Source organism: Asparagus officinalis, chromosome 2 (assembly GCF_001876935.1).
Source record: "Asparagus officinalis chromosome 2, Aspof.V1, whole genome shotgun sequence".
Taxonomy (NCBI): domain Eukaryota; kingdom Viridiplantae; phylum Streptophyta; class Magnoliopsida; order Asparagales; family Asparagaceae; genus Asparagus; species Asparagus officinalis.
Window position 1 is genome coordinate 83,487,985 of NC_033795.1, and position 21,804 is coordinate 83,509,788.

Here is a 21,804-nt window from a genome sequence, read left to right on the forward strand (position 1 = left end):
ATATATAAACTTATATATACACGTATATATATATATATATATATATATAGATTAATGGGTATCCTTGTCATAGGAGGGGATTTCCTCCTTGACGCCTCTAAAATCACATGATTGAGCGACATTATGGATGATCCCTCCGTTGAACTTGATCTACATATTCTAAAACGCCAACACACCAAGTTTTGGGTAAATCCGTCGTCGTTTGACCCTCTATCGAGCCATGTGAAAAGTTCTATTCATTCAAAACCGTTAAAATTGATACGAGTGGATGAAGGGTCAAACGACGACGGGTTCACCCCAAACTTGGCGTGTTAGGGTTTTAGAATATATAGATCAAATTCAACGGAGCGGATCATCCACAATATCGCTCAATCATGTGATTTTAGAGGCGTCATAGGAGTAAAGATAACTTAAAACTTGAGTTTGTAGAGGAAAAGAGGAAAAAGTTTAGTCCCACATTGGAAAAGAGATGGGAAGATAGGCTCTTTATAAGCCTTCATTTTCTCTCCTATGCCTAGAAGAAAACAAAGGTTATGCTCCACACCACACACGCGCGCGCCGGCCGGGCCGGGCTCGGGTTCGGGTCGGGTCGGGTCGGGGGGCGCACACGACCTGCGGACACGAATGCCACTCCGGATTAATGGGCCCTTAATCTGCTACATTTTTATTTTTATTTTTTGCTAATTAAAAACCATGATTAACATTTATAACATGATTAAATACGTGATTTAATTTTGTAACAGAAATATTTTGTAACGGCTAAGATTTATTAATGTGATTAAAAAACAACGTGATAAATATTTTGCGAATTAATTATGTAACGGAAATATTTTGATTTTATAACGGCTAAGATTTATTAATGTGATTAAAAACGTATTAATTACGGCTTATGAGTAACGGCTGTTTTAACCCTATAAAAGGACCTAAACCAAAGAGTTTTATACAGTGTGAAAAACATAACGTATTCTCTCTTCCTCTCTGCTATTTCTCTTCATATTACTATCGTTACATTTTTGGTTCCCTGAAAGTCACGAAGAATTCACAAAGCCTTCTTGAAGCTCGTGCCGACGAGAAGGAGATCACCTGACCGAGGGTCGTTGTATCTCCGGGAACTTTTGCCGCGTAGCCCTGTACGAGAGGGGGCAATTAGTTTCTTGGAACAGTGCTTGCACGCCTCGACCATCAGGCCGTATTTCTAACCCTTATTTCTTTTTGTTTGAATTATTTCTTACATCTGCGTTACAATATTAATCCGTGATTATCTGTTAATTATTAAATTGCTTAAACTGATTCCGCTTTGGCGAAAGGGTCACCTCAGTCTCTCTCTCTCTCTCTCTCTTTTTATTTTATGAAAAGCTCATTGACGCCTCTCATTGATTCATCATACAACAAACAACAAATTGAATGGGAGAAACAAACACAATTATTTAGGAACCCATTCTTTTCTATTTTTTCCAAGGATTTCCACTCTTTTTCCGTATTAACATTTGGACAACTTTCCTAATTTTAATTTTCCTCCCTCATCCCTTTACAAATACACGTGATCCAAATACGAGAGCTTCAAACTTTGGGTGAAACCCTTTATTTCCTCCAACCTTGCTTCCATGCAAAGGGATTTAAAAAAAAAATAAAAATAAAAAAAAACCCCTCTCATTATTATGATTGCTACCATTATCTGTCCTAAATTAATTGAGTGCCCACATGCCTTTAGGCATTACTAGCTCATAGGCCACCAATCATGTGGGCTTGATGCTTGGTTTGAATGAAAGCAAATAATTCATTTCTAGAGCTTCTCCAATGTGAGGCTCTATTTTGGAGCCCAAACTTTGGCATATTCCTTAGAATATGCTAAAATAGAGTTATGTAACTCCAACCACACTCCTCTATTTCCAACTCCATTTCAATTTCTCTCAATTTTTAATTCGTTTACTTATTTTAAAAATATATAATGTAATCATATATTTAAATAAAATTAATTTTCTTTAATGAATTGATAATAAGAAATAGATAATTGTCTTTAAATTATAATATATTTTTATTTTTAATTACTTGGTTCTTGGAATTTTATATTTCAATTAATATTATTTAATATTACTCTCATTTTGAATATTTAAAAAATAAAAAAATAAAAGTTATATAATATAAATAATATTATTAATAATATTATTAAATGTATTAATATAAAATAGGCAATCTGATTAAATTAAACAGACATTCATATTACTAAATCCACGACTATTACATAGAAAACAAAAGCATGAATTAAAAATTACATGACAAATAGGAAAAACATAATACATGAAAATACTAAAAGTCTGGAAAGTCAACTCCTCCGTATCCACCTCCTCTGTAGTCAGGTATTCCGTATTGACTTCCTGCGTAGCTGTATTCAGGATTAGGAATATCAGATGAGGAACCCCTAGTTATATTTCTATTTAAAATCTGTTGTTGTTTATTTCGAAAATATTCGCGTTTTGTTGGATCGGTAATAGCTTCCAGATCAACTAGCATAATTTCTTTCTCTTGTCGTTCTTGCTGAAGTTCTAACTTTTTCTTATCATTTTCAGCCTTTAACATCATAGCCTGGTTCATTGTCAATCTTTCATTTTCTCGTTGTTCTTTACCTTTTTTTAAAACTTCTAAGATTTCTTGATTTCCTTTAGCAAAATCCTCAAAGTCAATGTTCCTTTCAATTTCTTTCCGTCTTCTCAACTTCTCTTTCTTCCTTCCAATTGGTCGACTAGTTGAAATGCTCATTGGTGAATGGTCGTCGTCATTAGGACTATATGCCTGATTGTCTTCATTTAAGTCAATGACAGGAGAGTTTGAATCAGATCCTTGAGACAAGCGAGACTTTGAAATTTTGGAAGATGCAGAAGGCATGACGCTTATATTTGCCCACTTCTCTGCATCCTTCAAAATCGGCCAAACATGATCAAATAGAAATCCTCTTTTCTCTTCTGGATCTTCTGCAAATATGATCCTAGCACGTTTATTCTACCACAAAAGAAGAAATAATTATTAGAAAAGGTGGAAAATAATTTAATAACCAAGAAACATGTAATTCATATACTTACAATATCAAGTTCAGAAGCACCGCTTGGATTGAGGCGCTCGACTTGTCGAATGCATCCTCGAAATTTACTGATGGCTTTCATAATTAATTGCATTCGGCATGAGAGAGACTTCGGGCTCCTATGTCCGGTGTAAACGTTGGAAATCCTTTCGTGAAATAGAGCTGAAATTCGCTCCCATAGCTTGTCTTTCTTTTGATTGGAACCTAAAACTGGATCCTGAGATATTTCAAGCCATGTAGCGCATAAAATTTGATCTTCTTCTTGTAAAAATGATTTTCCGCGACTGGATGCCATAAGAGAAGGACGAAGAGTTGTTGAGAAGAACTATGGAGGAGGAATGAGAAGAGTTGTGATGAAGGAATGAGGGTTGTGCTAGTATTTATAGTGAAAAAATTATGGAGAATTCAATGCTAGTGGGAGAAAGGAATGTGGGTAGACCGATGCGGGTGGGAGAATCCAATGTGGGTAGAAACCGATGCGGGTGGGAGAATCCAATGTGGGTAGAAACCGATGCGGGTGGGAGAATCCAATGTGGGTAGAAACCGATGCGGGTGGGAGAATCCAATGTGGGTAGAAACCGATGCGGGTGGGAGAATCCAATGTGGGTAGAAACCGATGCGGGTGGGAGAATCCAATGTGGGTAGAAACCGATGCGGGTGGGAGAATCCAATGTGGGTAGAAACCGATGCGGGTGGGAGAATCCAATGTGGGTAGAAACCGATGCGGGTGGGAGAATCCAATGTGGGTAGAAACCGATGCGGGTGGGAGAATCCAATGTGGGTAGAAACCGATGCGGGTGGGAGAATCCAATGTGGGTAGAAACCGATGCGGGTGGGAGAATCCAATGTGGGTAGAAACCGATGCGGGTGGGAGAATCCAATGTGGGTAGAAACCGATGCGGGTGGGAGAATCCAATGTGGGTAGAAACCGATGCGGGTGGGAGAATCCAATGTGGGTAGAAACCGATGCGGGTGGGAGAATCCAATGTGGGTAGAAACCGATGCGGGTGGGAGAATCCAATGTGGGTAGAAACCGATGCGGGTGGGAGAATCCAATGTGGGTAGAAACCGATGCGGGTGGGAGAATCCAATGTGGGTAGAAACCGATGCGGGTGGGAGAATCCAATGTGGGTAGAAACCGATGCGGGTGGGAGAATCCAATGTGGGTAGAAACCGATGCGGGTGGGAGAATCCAATGTGGGTAGAAACCGATGCGGGTGGGAGAATCCAATGTGGGTAGAAACCGATGCGGGTGGGAGAATCCAATGTGGGTAGAAACCGATGCGGGTGGGAGAATCCAATGTGGGTAGAAACCGATGCGGGTGGGAGAATCCAATGTGGGTAGAAACCGATGCGGGTGGGAGAATCCAATGTGGGTAGAAACCGATGCGGGTGGGAGAATCCAATGTGGGTAGAAACCGATGCGGGTGGGAGAATCCAATGTGGGTAGAAACCGATGCGGGTGGGAGAATCCAATGTGGGTAGAAACCGATGCGGGTGGGAGAATCCAATGTGGGTAGAAACCGATGCGGGTGGGAGAATCCAATGTGGGTAGAAACCGATGCGGGTGGGAGAATCCAATGTGGGTAGAAACCGATGCGGGTGGGAGAATCCAATGTGGGTAGAAACCGATGCGGGTGGGAGAATCCAATGTGGGTAGAAACCGATGCGGGTGGGAGAATCCAATGTGGGTAGAAACCGATGCGGGTGGGAGAATCCAATGTGGGTAGAAACCGATGCGGGTGGGAGAATCCAATGTGGGTAGAAACCGATGCGGGTGGGAGAATCCAATGTGGGTAGAAACCGATGCGGGTGGGAGAATCCAATGTGGGTAGAAACCGATGCGGGTGGGAGAATCCAATGTGGGTAGAAACCGATGCGGGTGGGAGAATCCAATGTGGGTAGAAACCGATGCGGGTGGGAGAATCCAATGTGGGTAGAAACCGATGCGGGTGGGAGAATCCAATGTGGGTAGAAACCGATGCGGGTGGGAGAATCCAATGTGGGTAGAAACCGATGCGGGTGGGAGAATCCAATGTGGGTAGAAACCGATGCGGGTGGGAGAATCCAATGTGGGTAGAAACCGATGCGGGTGGGAGAATCCAATGTGGGTAGAAACCGATGCGGGTGGGAGAATCCAATGTGGGTAGAAACCGATGCGGGTGGGAGAATCCAATGTGGGTAGAAACCGATGCGGGTGGGAGAATCCAATGTGGGTAGAAACCGATGCGGGTGGGAGAATCCAATGTGGGTAGAAACCGATGCGGGTGGGAGAATCCAATGTGGGTAGAAACCGATGCGGATGGGAGAATCCAATGTGGGTAGAAACCGATGCGGGTGGAAGAATCCAATGTGGGTAGAAACATTATATAATAACACAACATACACCTATTAACAACTCATCACCAATCTATAATTCATTTCTCCAAATCCCCTCTTCAACAATGAACTATGGAGCTGGACCATCACACCTACCATCTTCTTCTTCTTCTTCTTCTGATGACGAAACATTTTCTCATTACGTTGAACAATGGGAGGAGGATATGAAACAATGGGAGGAGGAGGATGAAATCTTAGCTCGTCTATATGTCGCTAACAATAAAATAATGGCTTATTTCTCTAAAGAGGAAGAGAGGCCAAAACGTATCGGCTCAGTTCCTGGTCATTTGGTAATCAACCGTGGGAGGGAAGAAGGTAATTCTCGACTCTACAATGACTATTTTTCTAATAATCCCACATACGGTGCAAATTTATTTCGTAGAAGATTCCGAATGCAAAGGAGCCTTTTCCTTCGTATCGTCGACGCTGTACGAGAGCACGATAACTATTTCGTACAGAAGGTGGATGGTGTCGGTCGGCTTGGACTATCTACTTTACAAAAAGTAACAGCAGCATTTCGCATGTTGGCATATGGTGCACCAGCAGATAGTACCGACGAATATGTAAGGATTGGTGAGTCAACTGTAATTGAATGTTTGTGTCCAACAGCATGGGCGGGACAATACTCAGGACGTCACGGAGGCCCAACCATTATTCTTGAGGCAATAGCATCGTATGACCTATGGATATGGCATGCATTGGGAAGTCTAGACTGTATGCATTGGGAATGGAAAAACTGTCCAACAGCATGGGCGGGACAATACTCAGGACGTCACGGAGGCCCAACCATTATTCTTGAGGCAGTAGCATCGTATGACCTATGGATATGGCATGCATTCTTTGGCTTGCCAGGTTCTAATAACGATATTAATGTATTACAAGCATCTAATTTGTTTGACAACCTAACGCAAGGTATTACTCCTCCTGCTCATTATACAATTCAAGGAAAGAATTATGATGTCGGTTATTATTTAGCCGATGGCATATACCCGAAATGGCCAACCCTTGTTCAAACCATTTCCAAATCCGAAGATAAAAAGAAACAATATTTTGCAATGATGCAAGAAGCTTGTCGAAAAGATGTGGAGCGAGCGTTTGGTGTTCTCCAGTCAAGATTTGCTATAATCAAGGGCCCTGCACGGTTTTGGGATAAACGAACTTTGCATGATATCATGACCACTTGCATAATAATGCACAACATGATTATTGAGGATGAACGTGATGAGCAAGAAGATATTATCGTTTCTACTCCACCATCAATTTCAAATGTTGAAGACATAGGGATGACCCGACATAAGAAATTCAAAGACAAAGAAGCACACTTCGCACTTCGAAATGCATTAATTGAACATTTGTGGGAGAGACACGGCAATGAAGTGATGTAACTTTTTTTTATTAAAATTTCGATGTAATTCTAAGTTAATGTGTTTTATTTCAGTTTAAGCTCTAATGTATTATCATTTCTAATTACGTGTTTTGCAATTTTATATTTCGATATTAGTCTCATTTTGAAGGTATCGACGAGACATTTCCAATGATATTATTTTTATTAAAAAATATTTAATATATTAATATATATATACAGATTTTAAGTAACTATAAAAAATAATAACGGGATACAATTGGAATAATAAAATGTTGTTAAAGAGATTGAGGGTTAACTTTGGTATTTTTTTTTGGGAATAGTGGTATAGAGTTGGCTGCAAAATTGGAGAGAAATCTCCAAATTGGAGGACGATTGGAGAAGCTCTTAAAGCTGCATGTAGACTAGCCCAAGCCTTTGACTGTTACATAATGGGCCCTTGTCAAGAAGTCCACCTCAATAGTTCAGGCCCTATGGCGCCTATCTACGCATGAGATCCATAGGAGCCTGATCACACCTGACTTCGCGCTATTACACAAGGGGCCTTAATTAGCCCATTAACTCTTTGTTAACAGAGCCTAAGTCCACTCCACTGCAATTAAAAGCATACTTCTCCTGCTAGAAGTTTTTCTGATAATTATGTCCTGTAAATAATAAAATAAGAATATCAAACCCTAATTCGGATCCGTGCTCAAATAGGTATGGATTCAGGTATTGCTTCCGCATTCTTGTGATTATTCTCTTTGAATCAATCATGGTTAAATTTACAACAAAAAGCTCACGAAATCCCCTTCTAAAGATTCCTAAATTCAATCAAAATAATTAAATATTTCTATTAAATATTCAGAAAATATTATATTTTATTCCTTCTATTTTATTTTTTTTATTGAGCTAAGATCGATCATTCATCACCTTTATCTTTTTTTCCCGAGCAATTCAACAAAATCCTATCAGGACGGCTCACAGCATGCCCGCGGGGTGTTCTGAGCCACAAAGAGAGCGGTGACTCTAGACTGCGACGGGAACTGCTGATCTCGTAGAATATGTGTACTCCAAATGTACAATTTACTACTGATCATTACCCACACAACTCTCTCTGCTCTTGGTGGTGTTTTCAATGGCAGTTTAAAGTCAAATCCTAACCTTGCAGCGTCCCCTTCATAAGCTAATCATGAACTTAATACCATGGTTTCATGCAGTTGTCATCTACTGCTTGTATTCTCTCTTTATGTGTGAGCTCTCAACAGCAACTCTTTACTTACTCACCGAGAGAGAGCTACAGGTGGGTGTCGCCCGTGAGTGTTAATTTTACATGAGACACTGAGATGAAACTCTGCACAAAAGGTTATTTTTGTGTGCTTACGCGTGCGCTAAGTAGAAACTATATGACGCTTGTCTGCTAGACATTTGGTATGTCGAAAAAGACTGTCTATCCTTCGACCTGTACTGAACGGGAAAACTTTGTATATGAGGATCTGTGCATGAGCGGCCATATGTTTTGCCTTTATCACGTCTCAAATCCGCTTGTTACCACATACCGTTATTTATTTTATTTTATTTTATGACAAGGGAAACCCGGTCAGTTCCCTCAACATAAACACCTTTTGGAGCCCGCCAGCGGCCCTGGTTCGAATCCCCTCAGGCTTCCCACATCTGAAAGGGGCTATCCTTGCTACCATGGGCTCATCCCCACGTGAATGGGCGATCATCGTGGGGCCCAAAAGGGCACGAACTGGTGAGCATATAACGGGTTGAGATAACTGATCAGTAAAACCCCGGGTTTCTGTCCCCACCCTGAAACCCACAGAAACCAGGTGAATGCGGCAGCGGGGATTTGAACCCCGACCAACTAGGGAGATCTCCTCCCTCACTCTTCGTGACGCTAGCCAGAAGTCCCACCCGTGGGGCATTTGAGAAGAATAAACTGCAGATGACCCCCTTTAGGATGGATTGGTAACAATTTGCTGATAAACAAGTTGAGAGGTGATAAGTTCTACCGAAGACAAAGATGAGGCAAAATTTTCCCATATTTCATTAATACATAAGGTGCGCGGTGAGCATTATTCATACAAAAAAGTTTTTAAAACTCATAAAGAATGTCACCTTCCTATTTTTTTCTTCCCACTACCCAGAATATGATACTTAATATTTCTATTGAGTTTGGTGGTATTAACATTCCAAGCAGTTAGCACAATGACAAAAACCTTATGGACCAAACCCTTAACAAGTCTCCAACTGCTAAGCATGCAAGTAGTTTAATTATCATCACTTTCTCAGTTGTTTGCTTTTGTTGAACACTTTAGTGTGTGTTGTTTCTTCTTTTCTTCTTCTTACCCTTCACATTTTGTTACTAATTTTAATTCGACGAATGACAAAGTTTGCACGTTCAATAGTCGGCTACGAAGTCCTGAATTGCTCAAACAGCACCAAAGAATTGTTTTGGAACAAATTTTCACTGTAGCCTGATTTTAATTTTTTATTATCAAAATCGACTGTGTATCCTTTTATTTACTGAAATCGACCGGTTTTCTCGCCACGTCAGCGTCGTGGCGAGAAAGCTGGTCGATTAATTTTTAATCGTCTTCGTAAACAGTCGGGGTTGGCAACCCCGACTGTTTAGTCCATCGCCTGTTAAGAGGTTAACTAAATGGTCGGGGTTGGGAACCCCGACCATTTAGTGAAGCTGTTAGCGGGCGCTGAACTAAACAGTCGGGGTTGCCAACCCCGACTGTTTACGAAGACGATTAAAAATTAATCGACCAGCTTTCTCGCCACGACGCTGACGTGGCGAGAAAACCGGTCGATTTCAGTAAATAAAAAGAAAGCTGGTCGATTAATTTTTAATCGTCTTCGTAAACAGTCGGGGTTGGCAACCCCGACTGTTTAGTCCATCGCCTGTTAAGAGGTTAACTAAATGGTCGGGGTTCCCAACCCCGACCATTTAGCAGAGCCCAGCGATAGTGTTTGCGTCAAAAGTTGGTTTTGTTATGGAATTCATTATATCTTCGGTCGATTACAACAAATTCAAAAGAGATAGTCTTTTTATAAGACTTCTTTTACACAACAAAAGGAAAATTACAATTCTTGAGAAACAAACGCAGGATCGTTGTTTGGATCGCTGCTTGCGTGGGATCTTTGCCTGTGCCGGAGGCGCGTTAGCCCGTGGACCACCGAATCACAGATTCTGATTGAACCGTGAGGGGTTTAATGATTCTTCCTTCGTTTATCGAAGTAAGAATTTGAAGCGAATATCTTATCGATGTAAGATGTTCACTCTTCCAAAGATCAAGTCTGAGCTTAGATCTCTAGGACTCGCTAGAAGCTTCTTGAGGATGTTTGTGAAGAAGGAAGACTCTCTCTCTTGCTCTAATTCACCAAAACTCAAGGCTCTCTGCTCTAATCTCTCTGGAAAATGCTCAGCCCCTGTCAATGATGGCTATAGGGGGGTATTTATAGCCTCCTTAGACGATAACTGAAGAAATAGCTGGTCAATAACTGTCTCTTTAGGCGCGGCAGCTGATGCTGTCGCGGCTAAAGGGCGCGACAGTCGACACTGTCGCGGCCAAAGAGCGCGGCAGTCGACACTGCCGCGGCTAAAGGGGCAGTTACACCCACGTTCATACGTGTTTGAAACAGTTCTCCCACGACCTTTAACCACCTTTTTCGTGGTTTAACTGCTTTTCCACATCAGCACACGTTCTATTTCTGATACTCCGCCACGTGGACTTTAAATAATCATCAGATAACTGTATTATAACTGCTGTAGCATCCTGCTTTAACTGCCGCGGCACCATAGGTTGCAGCGGTTAAGCCGCGACACCATAGGCTGCCGCGCCTTAGCCGCGGCACCTTGGTCTGCCGCGCCTTAGCCGCGGCACCTTGGTCTGCCGCGCCATAGCCGCGGCACCATGTCCTGCCGCGCCGCCATATGTTGCTTGATGACGTGTATATTGTTCTTCTATATCGTCTTGAGTGGTGTTTGAATGTCTGTAAGCATTTTTTGACGCCTACATATATATATAGGGAGAGGTTCAAATACAAACCTCACTATCCTAAAAACTAAAAACCTCTCCTCTCCATTGGATCTAGATTCATCCAATGGCTGAGATTAAAGCTGCATAAGGGTAATAAGGTAAAATAAACAGCCCACTAAAGAGAAGTAATTAATGCTTCTCCATTTCCCAAAAGCTTGAACCACTAAAAGCCAATCCTCTCACGTTCTCCTCTCTCTCTCTCCATTTCCCAAAAGCTTGAACCAGCCCTCTCTCTTACTATAAGCATTGATTTACAAATGTATAAAATTGTACCCATTAATTGCTATCTATTTGGATTGGTCGGGCAATGAGATCTTCTATGCCCGGCTTGTCTGCAATATCCACATCTATTTTTTTTCGGAGCTCCTTCCCGGCCTTCATCCATAGTACCTTTTAAGCGTACTGATCGTGGGCGTCCGGCTTGTCTCTTATAGCTTGGAGGCACCACATGCGGCCCGTTATAGTGTGGCCAATAACGACTATCATGTACGGGGTGGAAACACTGCTTATATGCCTCTCTATAGTTGCTTGATTGATACCACTCAGAAGCGTATGTGTAATACGAAATATTTGCACCCCCCGATTGCTTGGACGTAACCGCTATGACATGTGGACAAGGCAATTTTTGCAATTCTGGTATGTTACAGGTGCATGTGCAATGTGCACCTCCCAAATTGACGGTGTAATTGTGACCATGTTTGTCTGTAACCTCCCATTCATCTACAGCAAATCTAACAATCTTCGTGCCTCTCGCCTGCTTAACTCGAGCCTCTAAAATCGCCTCATTTTTTGGTGTCAAGAACGAGGCCCACATTGCTCCATCCTCTCGCCGCTTGACAAAATAGTAATTGAGCCTATAAAATGTCCTCGCAACCAACGCCTGTATGGGCATTGCCCGAGCCCCCTTAAGTACCCCGTTGAAGCTTTCAGAACAATTGGTTGTCATCATGCAGAACCGATTCCCTCCATCTTTACTGAGTGCCCACCGGTCGACGTAATCACTGCCCAGACTTCTCTCAATCCAATCATGTGCAGCTTGAGATGTTGCCTTGATTTGATCGCGTATCCGATCATACACATATGTTTCCGGCGTACAACCCGCTTGCCACAGAAGGTTTTGTAAATGAATCTGACTAAAGCTCTTTTTGAAGTTAGCTCTAATGTGTCGTAAGCAATAGCGATGATGGTGATGAGAGCCAAATCTCCTCCACAATGCTTTTGGAATACCTTTCATCCTATCAGATATGAAAGTAATTTTTCTAGGAGGCAACACATTAAAAATATATAATTGAATGCAAGAAAAAAACCACTCCCAATTTTCACTGTTCTCGACCTCCACAACGGCGAAGGCCAAAGGAAATAAGCCACCATCTGCATCAACTCCTGTAGCAACAAGCAGTACACCCTTGTATTTACCGTATAAGTGTGTGCCATCAATGCTAAGAATAGGCCGACAAAATTTAAACCCCTCAATAGAAGGCCCAAATACCCAAAAAACGGAGGTGAATTGATGAACTCCCGGATCGATCTCTTTGGTTATGAGTTTGTATTCAGATCCAGGATTACTTCTTTTGATCGCATCAAGATATTGAGCTAGTGTCGCGTAAGACTTGTCCCAATCACCAAATATTTTTGTCATCGCAATTCTTCTTGCATTCCATGCTTTAATATACGAGATTTTAATGAACTTGGTATCAAGCACTTTCTCAATTATATTATCGGGCGTTAGATCAAGCTTCTTCCTTAATTTTGGCATAATCAACCGCGCTATGTAAGAGGCAGATGCACCACTGTGATCTTGCTCTAATATTGGATTGACACATGTGTGAACACCGCAGTATTCACTGATCCTAAATTGAAAATTGTGTTTCTTTCCTGCAAATGCATATAACTTCCAAGGACATGAGTAATCAGCTTCATTTCCCTCGGTCAGACCTGTTCTTTGTGTGTTCATAAAACATATTGCATCATAACTTGTGCGATTGCTTTTAACTTGCTTGAACTTGAAATTCTTTTCGAAAGAGTATTCACGAATAGCATCAACCAATTGGTCTTTAGTCTCGAATAAATCACCAACTTTAAAGGGGGCGTCATCATCTCCTCTACGAGTTGAACTTTCACCGATGCACATATCTTTTACTGTGGAAGAACGAATCCACTCATCATCTTCAAACTCGTCGGGGGGTGGTTCTTCATACTCAACGTAGTCATTATTAACGTAAGCCTCATCAGGCCATTCCGGATTATCTTCGACATCTTGGGTAACAAATTGCATACTATCAACTGGTGCACTATATTGTTCTTCACCTCCCGAGTCATTGCTTCTTTCATCCTCTTCGATTGATGCCCTACTTAACGGCCCCATATTTCCATAAGAGACTTCGTTATTCATGACATTTGACGTTCCACCGAATTGAGCCCGCTCCATTTCATTCGAAGAAGAAAGAAACCCATCGGAATTAACTCTCATATCTAACATGCGTGAGAATTCTCCTGGAGGTTTGAATATTTGGCACGGATTATGTGGTAACTTTTCAATAAACAATTCTACCGTTTGTTGCGACTTGCCCAATTTAAACATAATACTCATATGATAATCGTTCGAGATCTCCACTGCGGATGTTCTATCAATAGCTATGGGCCAATTGCATATAATTTTCAGTCGGTATTCTCGTGGGTCAATTTCCGTAACTCGGTGTAATTCCATAACCAAGTCGTAGTAACTATATGATTCCGAGATCATTAATGGCGTCGTTACCCCTCCGACGTACATTGGCATATTATTCATCCCATAATTAATTTGCCCACCATAAGAACAAACAATAAACATCATATTGTTCAACCTATTCAAAAGAAAATTATATCATTTAAATATAAAAAATTAAATTAATATGCAAATAATCTCACATAATTTCAACCAAAAACCCTAATTCCCAAATTGTAAATCCTAAACCCTAAAATTGAACAATTGAACATTATATGCCCTAAAAGTTAATTACATCGATAATAATCATCATACAAACGAATTTCACAGATAAATCTAGCCCACGAAATTCATTTATGAATGAAAACCCTAGCAAATTATTTTTAAGAAAAAAATCCTACATTTCTACAAGTTAAAAGAGGAGAGGAGTAGAAGAAATTACCAATATACGTTTAAGATAACTTTTGATTTGAAGTTCCGCCGAAGAAACGAGCTCAAAATTGAGATCTGAAGCTGGTTTTGGGAGAACAGACGGAAGAGAGAGAAGAGAGAGGCGGAGAAATGAGATGGGATCGGGGAAAGGGGGTTGCGGTGGCTTTTATACGGTGGTGGGGACCCAGAATAAGTAGTCGGGTTTCCCAAACCCGACTACTTTCAGGGTTGGGCCCCGACCAATTAAAAATGAGCTTCGAAATGGTCGGGGTTCCCAACCCCGACCATTTCGTCCCTGGCTAACCCAGCGTTGGCTGGGCTCTGCTAAATGGTCGGGGTTGGGAACCCCGACCATTTCGAAGCTCATTTTTAATTGGTCGGGGCCCCAACCCCGACCATTAAGCAGAGGGCAAGGGCGAGGCCGAAAGTAGTCGGGTTTGGGAAACCCGACTACTTATTCTGGGTCCCCACCACCGTATAAAAGCCACCGCAACCCCCTTTCCCCGATCCCATCTCATTTCTCCGCCTCTCTCTTCTCTCTCTTCCGTCTGTTCTCCCAAAACCAGCTTCAGATCTCAATTTTGAGCTCGTTTCTTCGGCGGAACTTCAAATCAAAAGTTATCTTAAACGTATATTGGTAATTTCTTCTACTCCTCTCCTCTTTTAACTTGTAGAAATGTAGGATTTTTTTCTTAAAAATAATTTGCTAGGGTTTTCATTCATAAATGAATTTCGTGGGCTAGATTTATCTGTGAAATTCGTTTGTATGATGATTATTATCGATGTAATTAACTTTTAGGGCATATAATGTTCAATTGTTCAATTTTAGGGTTTAGGATTTACAATTTGGGAATTAGGGTTTTTGGTTGAAATTATATAAGATTATTTGCATATTAATTTAATTTTTTTATATTTAAATGATATAATTTTCTTTTGAATAGGTTGAACAATATGATGTTTATTGTTTGTTCTTATGGTGGGCAAATTAATTATGGGATGAATAATATGCCAATGTACGTCGGAGGGGTAACGACGCCATTAATGATCTCGGAATCATATAGTTACTACGACTTGGTTATGGAATTACACCGAGTTACGGAAATTGACCCACGAGAATACCGACTGAAAATTATATGCAATTGGCCCATAGCTATTGATAGAACATCCGCAGTGGAGATCTCGAACGATTATCATATGAGTATTATGTTTAAATTGGGCAAGTCGCAACAAACGGTAGAATTGTTTATTGAAAAGTTACCACATAATCCGTGCCAAATATTCAAACCTCCAGGAGAATTCTCACGCATGTTAGATATGAGAGTTAATTCCGATGGGTTTCTTTCTTCTTCGAATGAAATGGAGCGGGCTCAATTCGGTGGAACGTCAAATGTCATGAATAACGAAGTCTCTTATGGAAATATGGGGCCGTTAAGTAGGGCATCAATCGAAGAGGATGAAAGAAGCAATGACTCGGGAGGTGAAGAACAATATAGTGCACCAGTTGATAGCATGCAATTTGTTACCCAAGATGTCGAAGATAATCCGGAATGGCCTGATGAGGCTTACGTTAATAATGACTACGTTGAGTATGAAGAACCACCCCCCGACGAGTTTGAAGATGATGAGTGGATTCGTTCTTCCACAGTAAAAGATATGTGCATCGGTGAAAGTTCAACTCGTAGAGGAGATGATGACGCCCCCTTTAAAGTTGGTGATTTATTCGAGACTAAAGACCAATTGGTTGATGCTATTCGTGAATACTCTTTCGAAAAGAATTTCAAGTTCAAGCAAGTTAAAAGCAATCGCACAAGTTATGATGCAATATGTTTTATGAACACACAAAGAACAGGTCTGACCGAGGGAAATGAAGCTGATTACTCATGTCCTTGGAAGTTATATGCATTTGCAGGAAAGAAACACAATTTTCAATTTAGGATCAGTGAATACTGCGGTGTTCACACATGTGTCAATCCAATATTAGAGCAAGATCACAGTGGTGCATCTGCCTCTTACATAGCGCGGTTGATTATGCCAAAATTAAGGAAGAAGCTTGATCTAACGCCCGATAATATAATTGAGAAAGTGCTTGATACCAAGTTCATTAAAATCTCGTATATTAAAGCATGGAATGCAAGAAGAATTGCGATGACAAAAATATTTGGTGATTGGGACAAGTCTTACGCGACACTAGCTCAATATCTTGATGCGATCAAAAGAAGTAATCCTGGATCTGAATACAAACTCATAACCAAAGAGATCGATCCGGGAGTTCATCAATTCACCTCTGTTTTTTGGGTATTTGGGCCTTCGATTGAGGGGTTTAAATTTTGTCGGCCTATTCTTAGCATTGATGGCACACACTTATACGGTAAATACAAGGGTGTACTGCTTGTTGCTACAGGAGTTGATGCAGATGGTGGCTTATTTCCTTTGGCCTTCGCCGTTGTGGAGGTCGAGAACAGTGAAAATTGGGAGTGGTTTTTTTCTTGCATTCAATTATATATTTTTAATGTGTTGCCTCCTAGAAAAATTACTTTCATATCTGATAGGATGAAAGGTATTCCAAAAGCATTGTGGAGGAGATTTGGCTCTCATCACCATCATCGCTATTGCTTACGACACATTAGAGCTAACTTCAAAAAGAGCTTTAGTCAGATTCATTTACAAAACCTTCTGTGGCAAGCGGGTTGTACGCCGGAAACATATGTGTATGATCGGATACGGGATCAAATCAAGGCAACATCTCAAGCTGCACATGATTGGATTGAGAGAAGTCTGGGCAGTGATTACGTCGACCGGTGGGCACTCAGTAAAGATGGAGGGAATCGGTTCTGCATGATGACAACCAATTGTTCTGAAAGCTTCAACGGGGTACTTAAGGGGGCTCGGGCAATGCCCATACAGGCGTTGGTTGCGAGGACATTTTATAGGCTCAATTACTATTTTGTCAAGCGGCGAGAGGATGGAGCAATGTGGGCCTCGTTCTTGACACCAAAAAATGAGGCGATTTTAGAAGCTCGAGTTAAGCAGGCGAGAGGCACGAAGATTGTTAGATTTGCTGTAGATGAATGGGAGGTTACAGACAAACATGGTCACAATTACACCGTCAATTTGGGAGGTGCACATTGCACATGCACCTGTAACATACCAGAATTGCAAAAATTGCCTTGTCCACATGTCATAGCGGTTACGTCCAAGCAATCGGGGGGTGCAAATATTTCGTATTACACATACGCTTCTGAGTGGTATCAATCAAGCAACTATAGAGAGGCATATAAGCAGTGTTTCCACCCCGTACATGATAGTCGTTATTGGCCACACTATAACGGGCCGCATGTGGTGCCTCCAAGCTATAAGAGACAAGTCGGACGCCCACAACCAGTACGCTTAAAAGGTACTATGGATGAAGGCCGGGAAGGAGCTCCGAAAAAAAATAGATGTGGATATTGCAGACAAGCCGGGCATAGAAGATCTCATTGCCCGACCAATCCAAGTAGATAGCAATTAATGGGTACAATTTTATACATTTGTAATTTCATTCTAACTCATTTGTAGATCAATGCTTATAAAAAACTCAAACAATGCTTATAAATCAATGCTTATAGTAAAATCAATTTTTTTCTAACTCAATTATAGATCAATTAATGTATCATCGTTATATGTGCAGATATTTCAGTTATGGAGGCGGGTCCATTGACACGTGATGTTCTTTATGACCAAGAGCGCCACCGATCCGCGAAGATAGACGCTGGGGAGGTAAAGTGCAATTTTATTATTTTCAATTATATATAAATTTCAATGTAGTTGATTGTTACTGAACATTTGCACTGTTTACTACATGCAGGCCCCGAGTATTACTATTGTCGATCATACCCGTGCACATTCTAGCTGGGAGTTGACGGATCCACAGATACAATATTATGTGCGTCAAGCCGGCTTTTTTGAGTGTTCACAAATTAAATGGGTAAGACTTGATTGGGCACTTTTGACGGCATTGGTTGAACGATGGAGGCCCGAGACAAATACTTTCCATCTGCGCCAAGGAGAGGCGACGATTACCTTACAGGATGTTGGGGTTATACTTGGCCTCAGAGTAGATGGTGATGCAGTGACGGGCACCGATGACTTCAATTATGCGACCAAGTGTGAAGAATTGTTCGGTCGCACTCCTACAATGAAGGGGGGAAAGATCAAACTCGAATGGTTAAGGAATAACTTTAGTAATGTACCGATCGATGCGACTGATGAGATCATTAAGCGCTATGCCCGTGCATATATTTTACATATGATCGGTACTATTCTGTTTCCGGATTCCACTAAGGATTCCGTGCACGTGAGATGGTTACCGCTTCTTGGGGACCTAGAAGAGTGTGGAGAGTTATCTTGGGGGAGTGCAGTGTTAGCCTACTTGTATAGAGAGATGACGAAAATAGCACTCGTACAAAATAAAGAATTGAAGGGCTGCCTCACTTTGCTGCAGATATGGTCATGGGAGCGATTGCATATGGGAACACCTGATTTGAGGGAGGCCCGCGCTCTCGATGGGCATATTCCGTTAGGCTGCAGGTATTATTAAGATGCATGTAATTTTAGTGCTTTATTTCAATATATACTAACCCGTTGTATATAAAATAGATGGAATGTGTCCAGATCTTGGCAAACCTCTCCAAAGGGGCATGAAAACTTTTACAGAAATGAGCTTGATCAGATGGAGGATGAACAGGTATAAAAATTATAATGTCTAAATATATTCAATTATGCGACCAATTGTTACCGATATCTAAATATATTCATTCAATATCTCATAATATCTTCTTTATAGGTCAAATGGATGCCCTACGAGCTAGTGTTGGAGTCACTACCGGATATTTGCCGAGAAGGTGAGGATGTATGGCGTGCTCGCGTCCCCCTTATATGCTTTGAGATTGTCGAAATGCACGTGCCTGATCGTGTGCTTCGACAATTTGGACTACGGCAACATATTCCAGCGCCTGTGGAGAGAATAGAGAGAGATCCAAGAAAAGGTGCACATCGTGCTAATTGGCAAATAATTCGCCAAAATTACATCCATAGGTGGGTTTTAAGGGAGGAACAGGTAGTGATGGAGAGGGCTGATGCACCTGACCTAGGTGTGTACCCGCGGTGGTATTGGGGGATTACTCGTCGGTGGATATTTCAGGAAAACAAAGCCCCGAAGGAGTACATACCAAGAGGCCCAGTCGAGAGAGAGTTGGTAAGTGTATAAGAAAAATATACAATTATTTTCTGAGTTTTATTTTCTCACCATCCACTTGATAATAATTTTCTTTCGGTTTTTATTTTATAGGTACAAGAGCTCGAGGAGCTTTCTACTATGGCACATGACGCATTGCGTACGACTACCGAGCAGGAGCCGAGGAACATGTTCCTTCGAATGATAAAAAAGATACGGTCGGCTCTTCAGAGGACGCGTCACGCACGCCGTGATGGACGGGAGGAGCGACCAATTGAGTTCGGGCGGCGACGTCGACGAGGACACACGGGGGCGGGATCAAGCTATGCGCATGATGAAGCTGGCGGCTCACAGCAGACTCAGGCCGAATGTTCACAGGAGGTTCGAGACGACGCGGATAACATGCACTCCCAACTTCACACACAACCGGACGAGGAACTTATCCGAGCTCACGTCGAAGGTGATCGAGGAAGGGGGAGAGGAAGAAGAGGGAGAGGGAGAGGGAGAGGAAGAGGGAGGGGAAAGGGCATTGTTGAAATTTGTTAAGTTTCGATGCACTTGATAGGATGTTTGCGTTTGAGTTGCAATTTGGACTTGATATGTTGTTTGTGTTGCGATGGATTTGATATAATGTTAAGTTTGCGAATATGAATTGTACGTATTATATTTGTGTTTGTGATTGTATTGTGAATTGATAACAGGAGTATGATTGCATTTTAGCATGTGTTATTTGTGATTACATTTTGTACTACAGGAAGTATGAGTTTTCCAAGTAAATGTGGGCTGGAATGGGGTCTGCAAAATGGTCGGGGTTGGGAACCCCGACCATTTCGTAAGAGACCTATTTCGAAATGGTCGGGGTTCCCAAACCCGACCATTTTGTCCGTCGTTCAGCCCAGCTATCGCTGGGCTCTGCTAAATGGTCGGGGGTGGGAACCCCGACCATTTCGAAATAGGTCTCTTACGAAATGGTCGGGGTTCCCAACCCCGACCATTTTGTCCGTGGTTCAGCCCAGCTATCGCTGGGCTCTGCTAAATGGTCGGGGTTGGGAACCCCGACCATTCCAAATGGTCGGGGTTCCCAACCCCGACCATTTAGCAGAGCCCAGCCAGCGCTGGGTTAGCCAGGGACGAAATGGTCGGGGTTGGGAACCCCGACCATTTCGTAAGAGACCTATTTCGAAATGGTCGGGGTTCCCAACCCCGACCATTTAGTTAACCTCTTAACAGGCGATGGACTAAACAGTCGGGGTTGCCAACCCCGACTGTTTACGAAGACGTTTAAAAATTAATCGACCAGCTTTCTCGCCACGACGCTGACGTGGCGAGAAAACCGGTCGATTTCAGTAAATAAAAGGATACACAGTCGATTTTGATAATAAAAAATTAAAATCAGGCTACAGTGAAAATTTGTTCAATTGTTTTGTTATTAGTACAAAAGTGCGATATAATGTTTAAGGCATGGAACCTAATTATTGAATACAGAAACAATACTTCCCACGAAATTAATGAAGAAATTTAAGCATGATATACATTTAACCATGTATCATATGCATTCATAATGAAAACATAATCAAGTTAATAGCATCAACACATAGATTTGATACTAAAAACATATATGATACAACAATTGACTGTGTCACAACAAAGAAAACCTGAAAACACCAGGGTATCCGAAAACACAGAATATAGCAAATGCAGATATATCCCAATTGAAGCTGTTATACTATGGTTTTTATTTTCAGTTTTTGGGGTTAACAGCCAACTCAGCTTTTGCAAAGGATATAAGCTCTCATGGAGAACAATTAGTTGGTGGTTGACTTTGGCTTTTTGTTGCTGATACATGTTTAAATAGATAAAGTAGACTTTTGGTATTTATAAGAGGAATAGTAATATAAAATCCTCGACAAGCTTTGTACTTCAAATAGCATGTTTCAAGATTAAAGTATCCCTAATCATGGTCAGCATAAATTTTCTCCATCAACATTATGCTGATGTTTATCATAATGCATGTGTAACGGAGTGGTTGATACTCTAATTTCAGGAGAAAGATAATTCAAAAAGTGAGCTAAATCAGATTCTCCTAACTCAAAACATTAGAAGTTTATACTTTATGAATGATAAAGGACATGTGATCACATAATCATGTTGACTGAGATGATGTCTTTTTCATGAGAGAATGATGATGATGCTTAATTAGCGACATTGAAAGGAATAATGCAGCAGGCTAATGCTGCCACGTGGAGAGGTTTGAAGGGTTCAAAGTTCGGAAACAAGACATTAACAACATCCAAATTATCAAAAAAGTTCAAGTTAATCATGTTAGCATATTATAATCATGTATAATACTCATATTGTTTAATTTTACGGATACAAATTTGGGTTTTTTGATCATCTTGTTCAGGCTCTGTTTTGAATATTAATAAAAATATCAGGGAGACTTTTAAATAGAATCTAAATGAAGCAGGCTTATCAATTTACGTGTGTTGTTCATTTTCTATTTTCAGCCAATTGTCATACACTTAGGGTTGAAGAAATCAGTTTCATTAGTAAGATGTAGTTGGAAGAGTTCTCATTTGTTGCAAAAAAATAAGCACTCATTTG

General features: G+C 41.2%; 5 protein-coding genes across 5 annotated transcripts; 3 read left to right on the forward strand and 2 right to left on the reverse strand.

Moving 5' to 3' along the window:
• Positions 2,291–3,371, reverse strand: LOC109831449 (glutathione S-transferase T3-like). The gene is made up of 2 exons (XM_020398769.1): positions 3,078–3,371; positions 2,291–2,997 (listed from the first exon to the last, which is right to left on the reverse strand). Exons 1-2 carry the CDS (start codon positions 3,369–3,371, stop codon positions 2,308–2,310), a joined length of 984 nt encoding a protein of 327 aa, XP_020254358.1. The 3' UTR covers positions 2,291–2,307.
• On the forward strand, positions 5,521–6,840 carry LOC109831450. The gene has a single exon (XM_020398770.1). It carries the CDS (start codon positions 5,521–5,523, stop codon positions 6,838–6,840), a length of 1,320 nt encoding a protein of 439 aa, XP_020254359.1.
• LOC109831451 lies at positions 11,136–13,280 on the reverse strand. Its single transcript, XM_020398771.1, has 2 exons — positions 12,160–13,280; positions 11,136–12,087 (listed from the first exon to the last, which is right to left on the reverse strand). The coding sequence occupies exons 1-2, from the start codon at positions 13,278–13,280 to the stop codon at positions 11,136–11,138; spliced, it is 2,073 nt and encodes a 690-aa protein (XP_020254360.1).
• On the forward strand, positions 15,345–17,489 carry LOC109831452. Its single transcript, XM_020398772.1, has 2 exons — positions 15,345–16,465; positions 16,538–17,489. The coding sequence occupies exons 1-2, from the start codon at positions 15,345–15,347 to the stop codon at positions 17,487–17,489; spliced, it is 2,073 nt and encodes a 690-aa protein (XP_020254361.1).
• On the forward strand, positions 17,651–18,564 carry LOC109831454 (protein MAIN-LIKE 2-like). Its single transcript, XM_020398773.1, has 2 exons — positions 17,651–17,744; positions 17,833–18,564. The coding sequence occupies exons 1-2, from the start codon at positions 17,667–17,669 to the stop codon at positions 18,562–18,564; spliced, it is 810 nt and encodes a 269-aa protein (XP_020254362.1). The 5' UTR covers positions 17,651–17,666.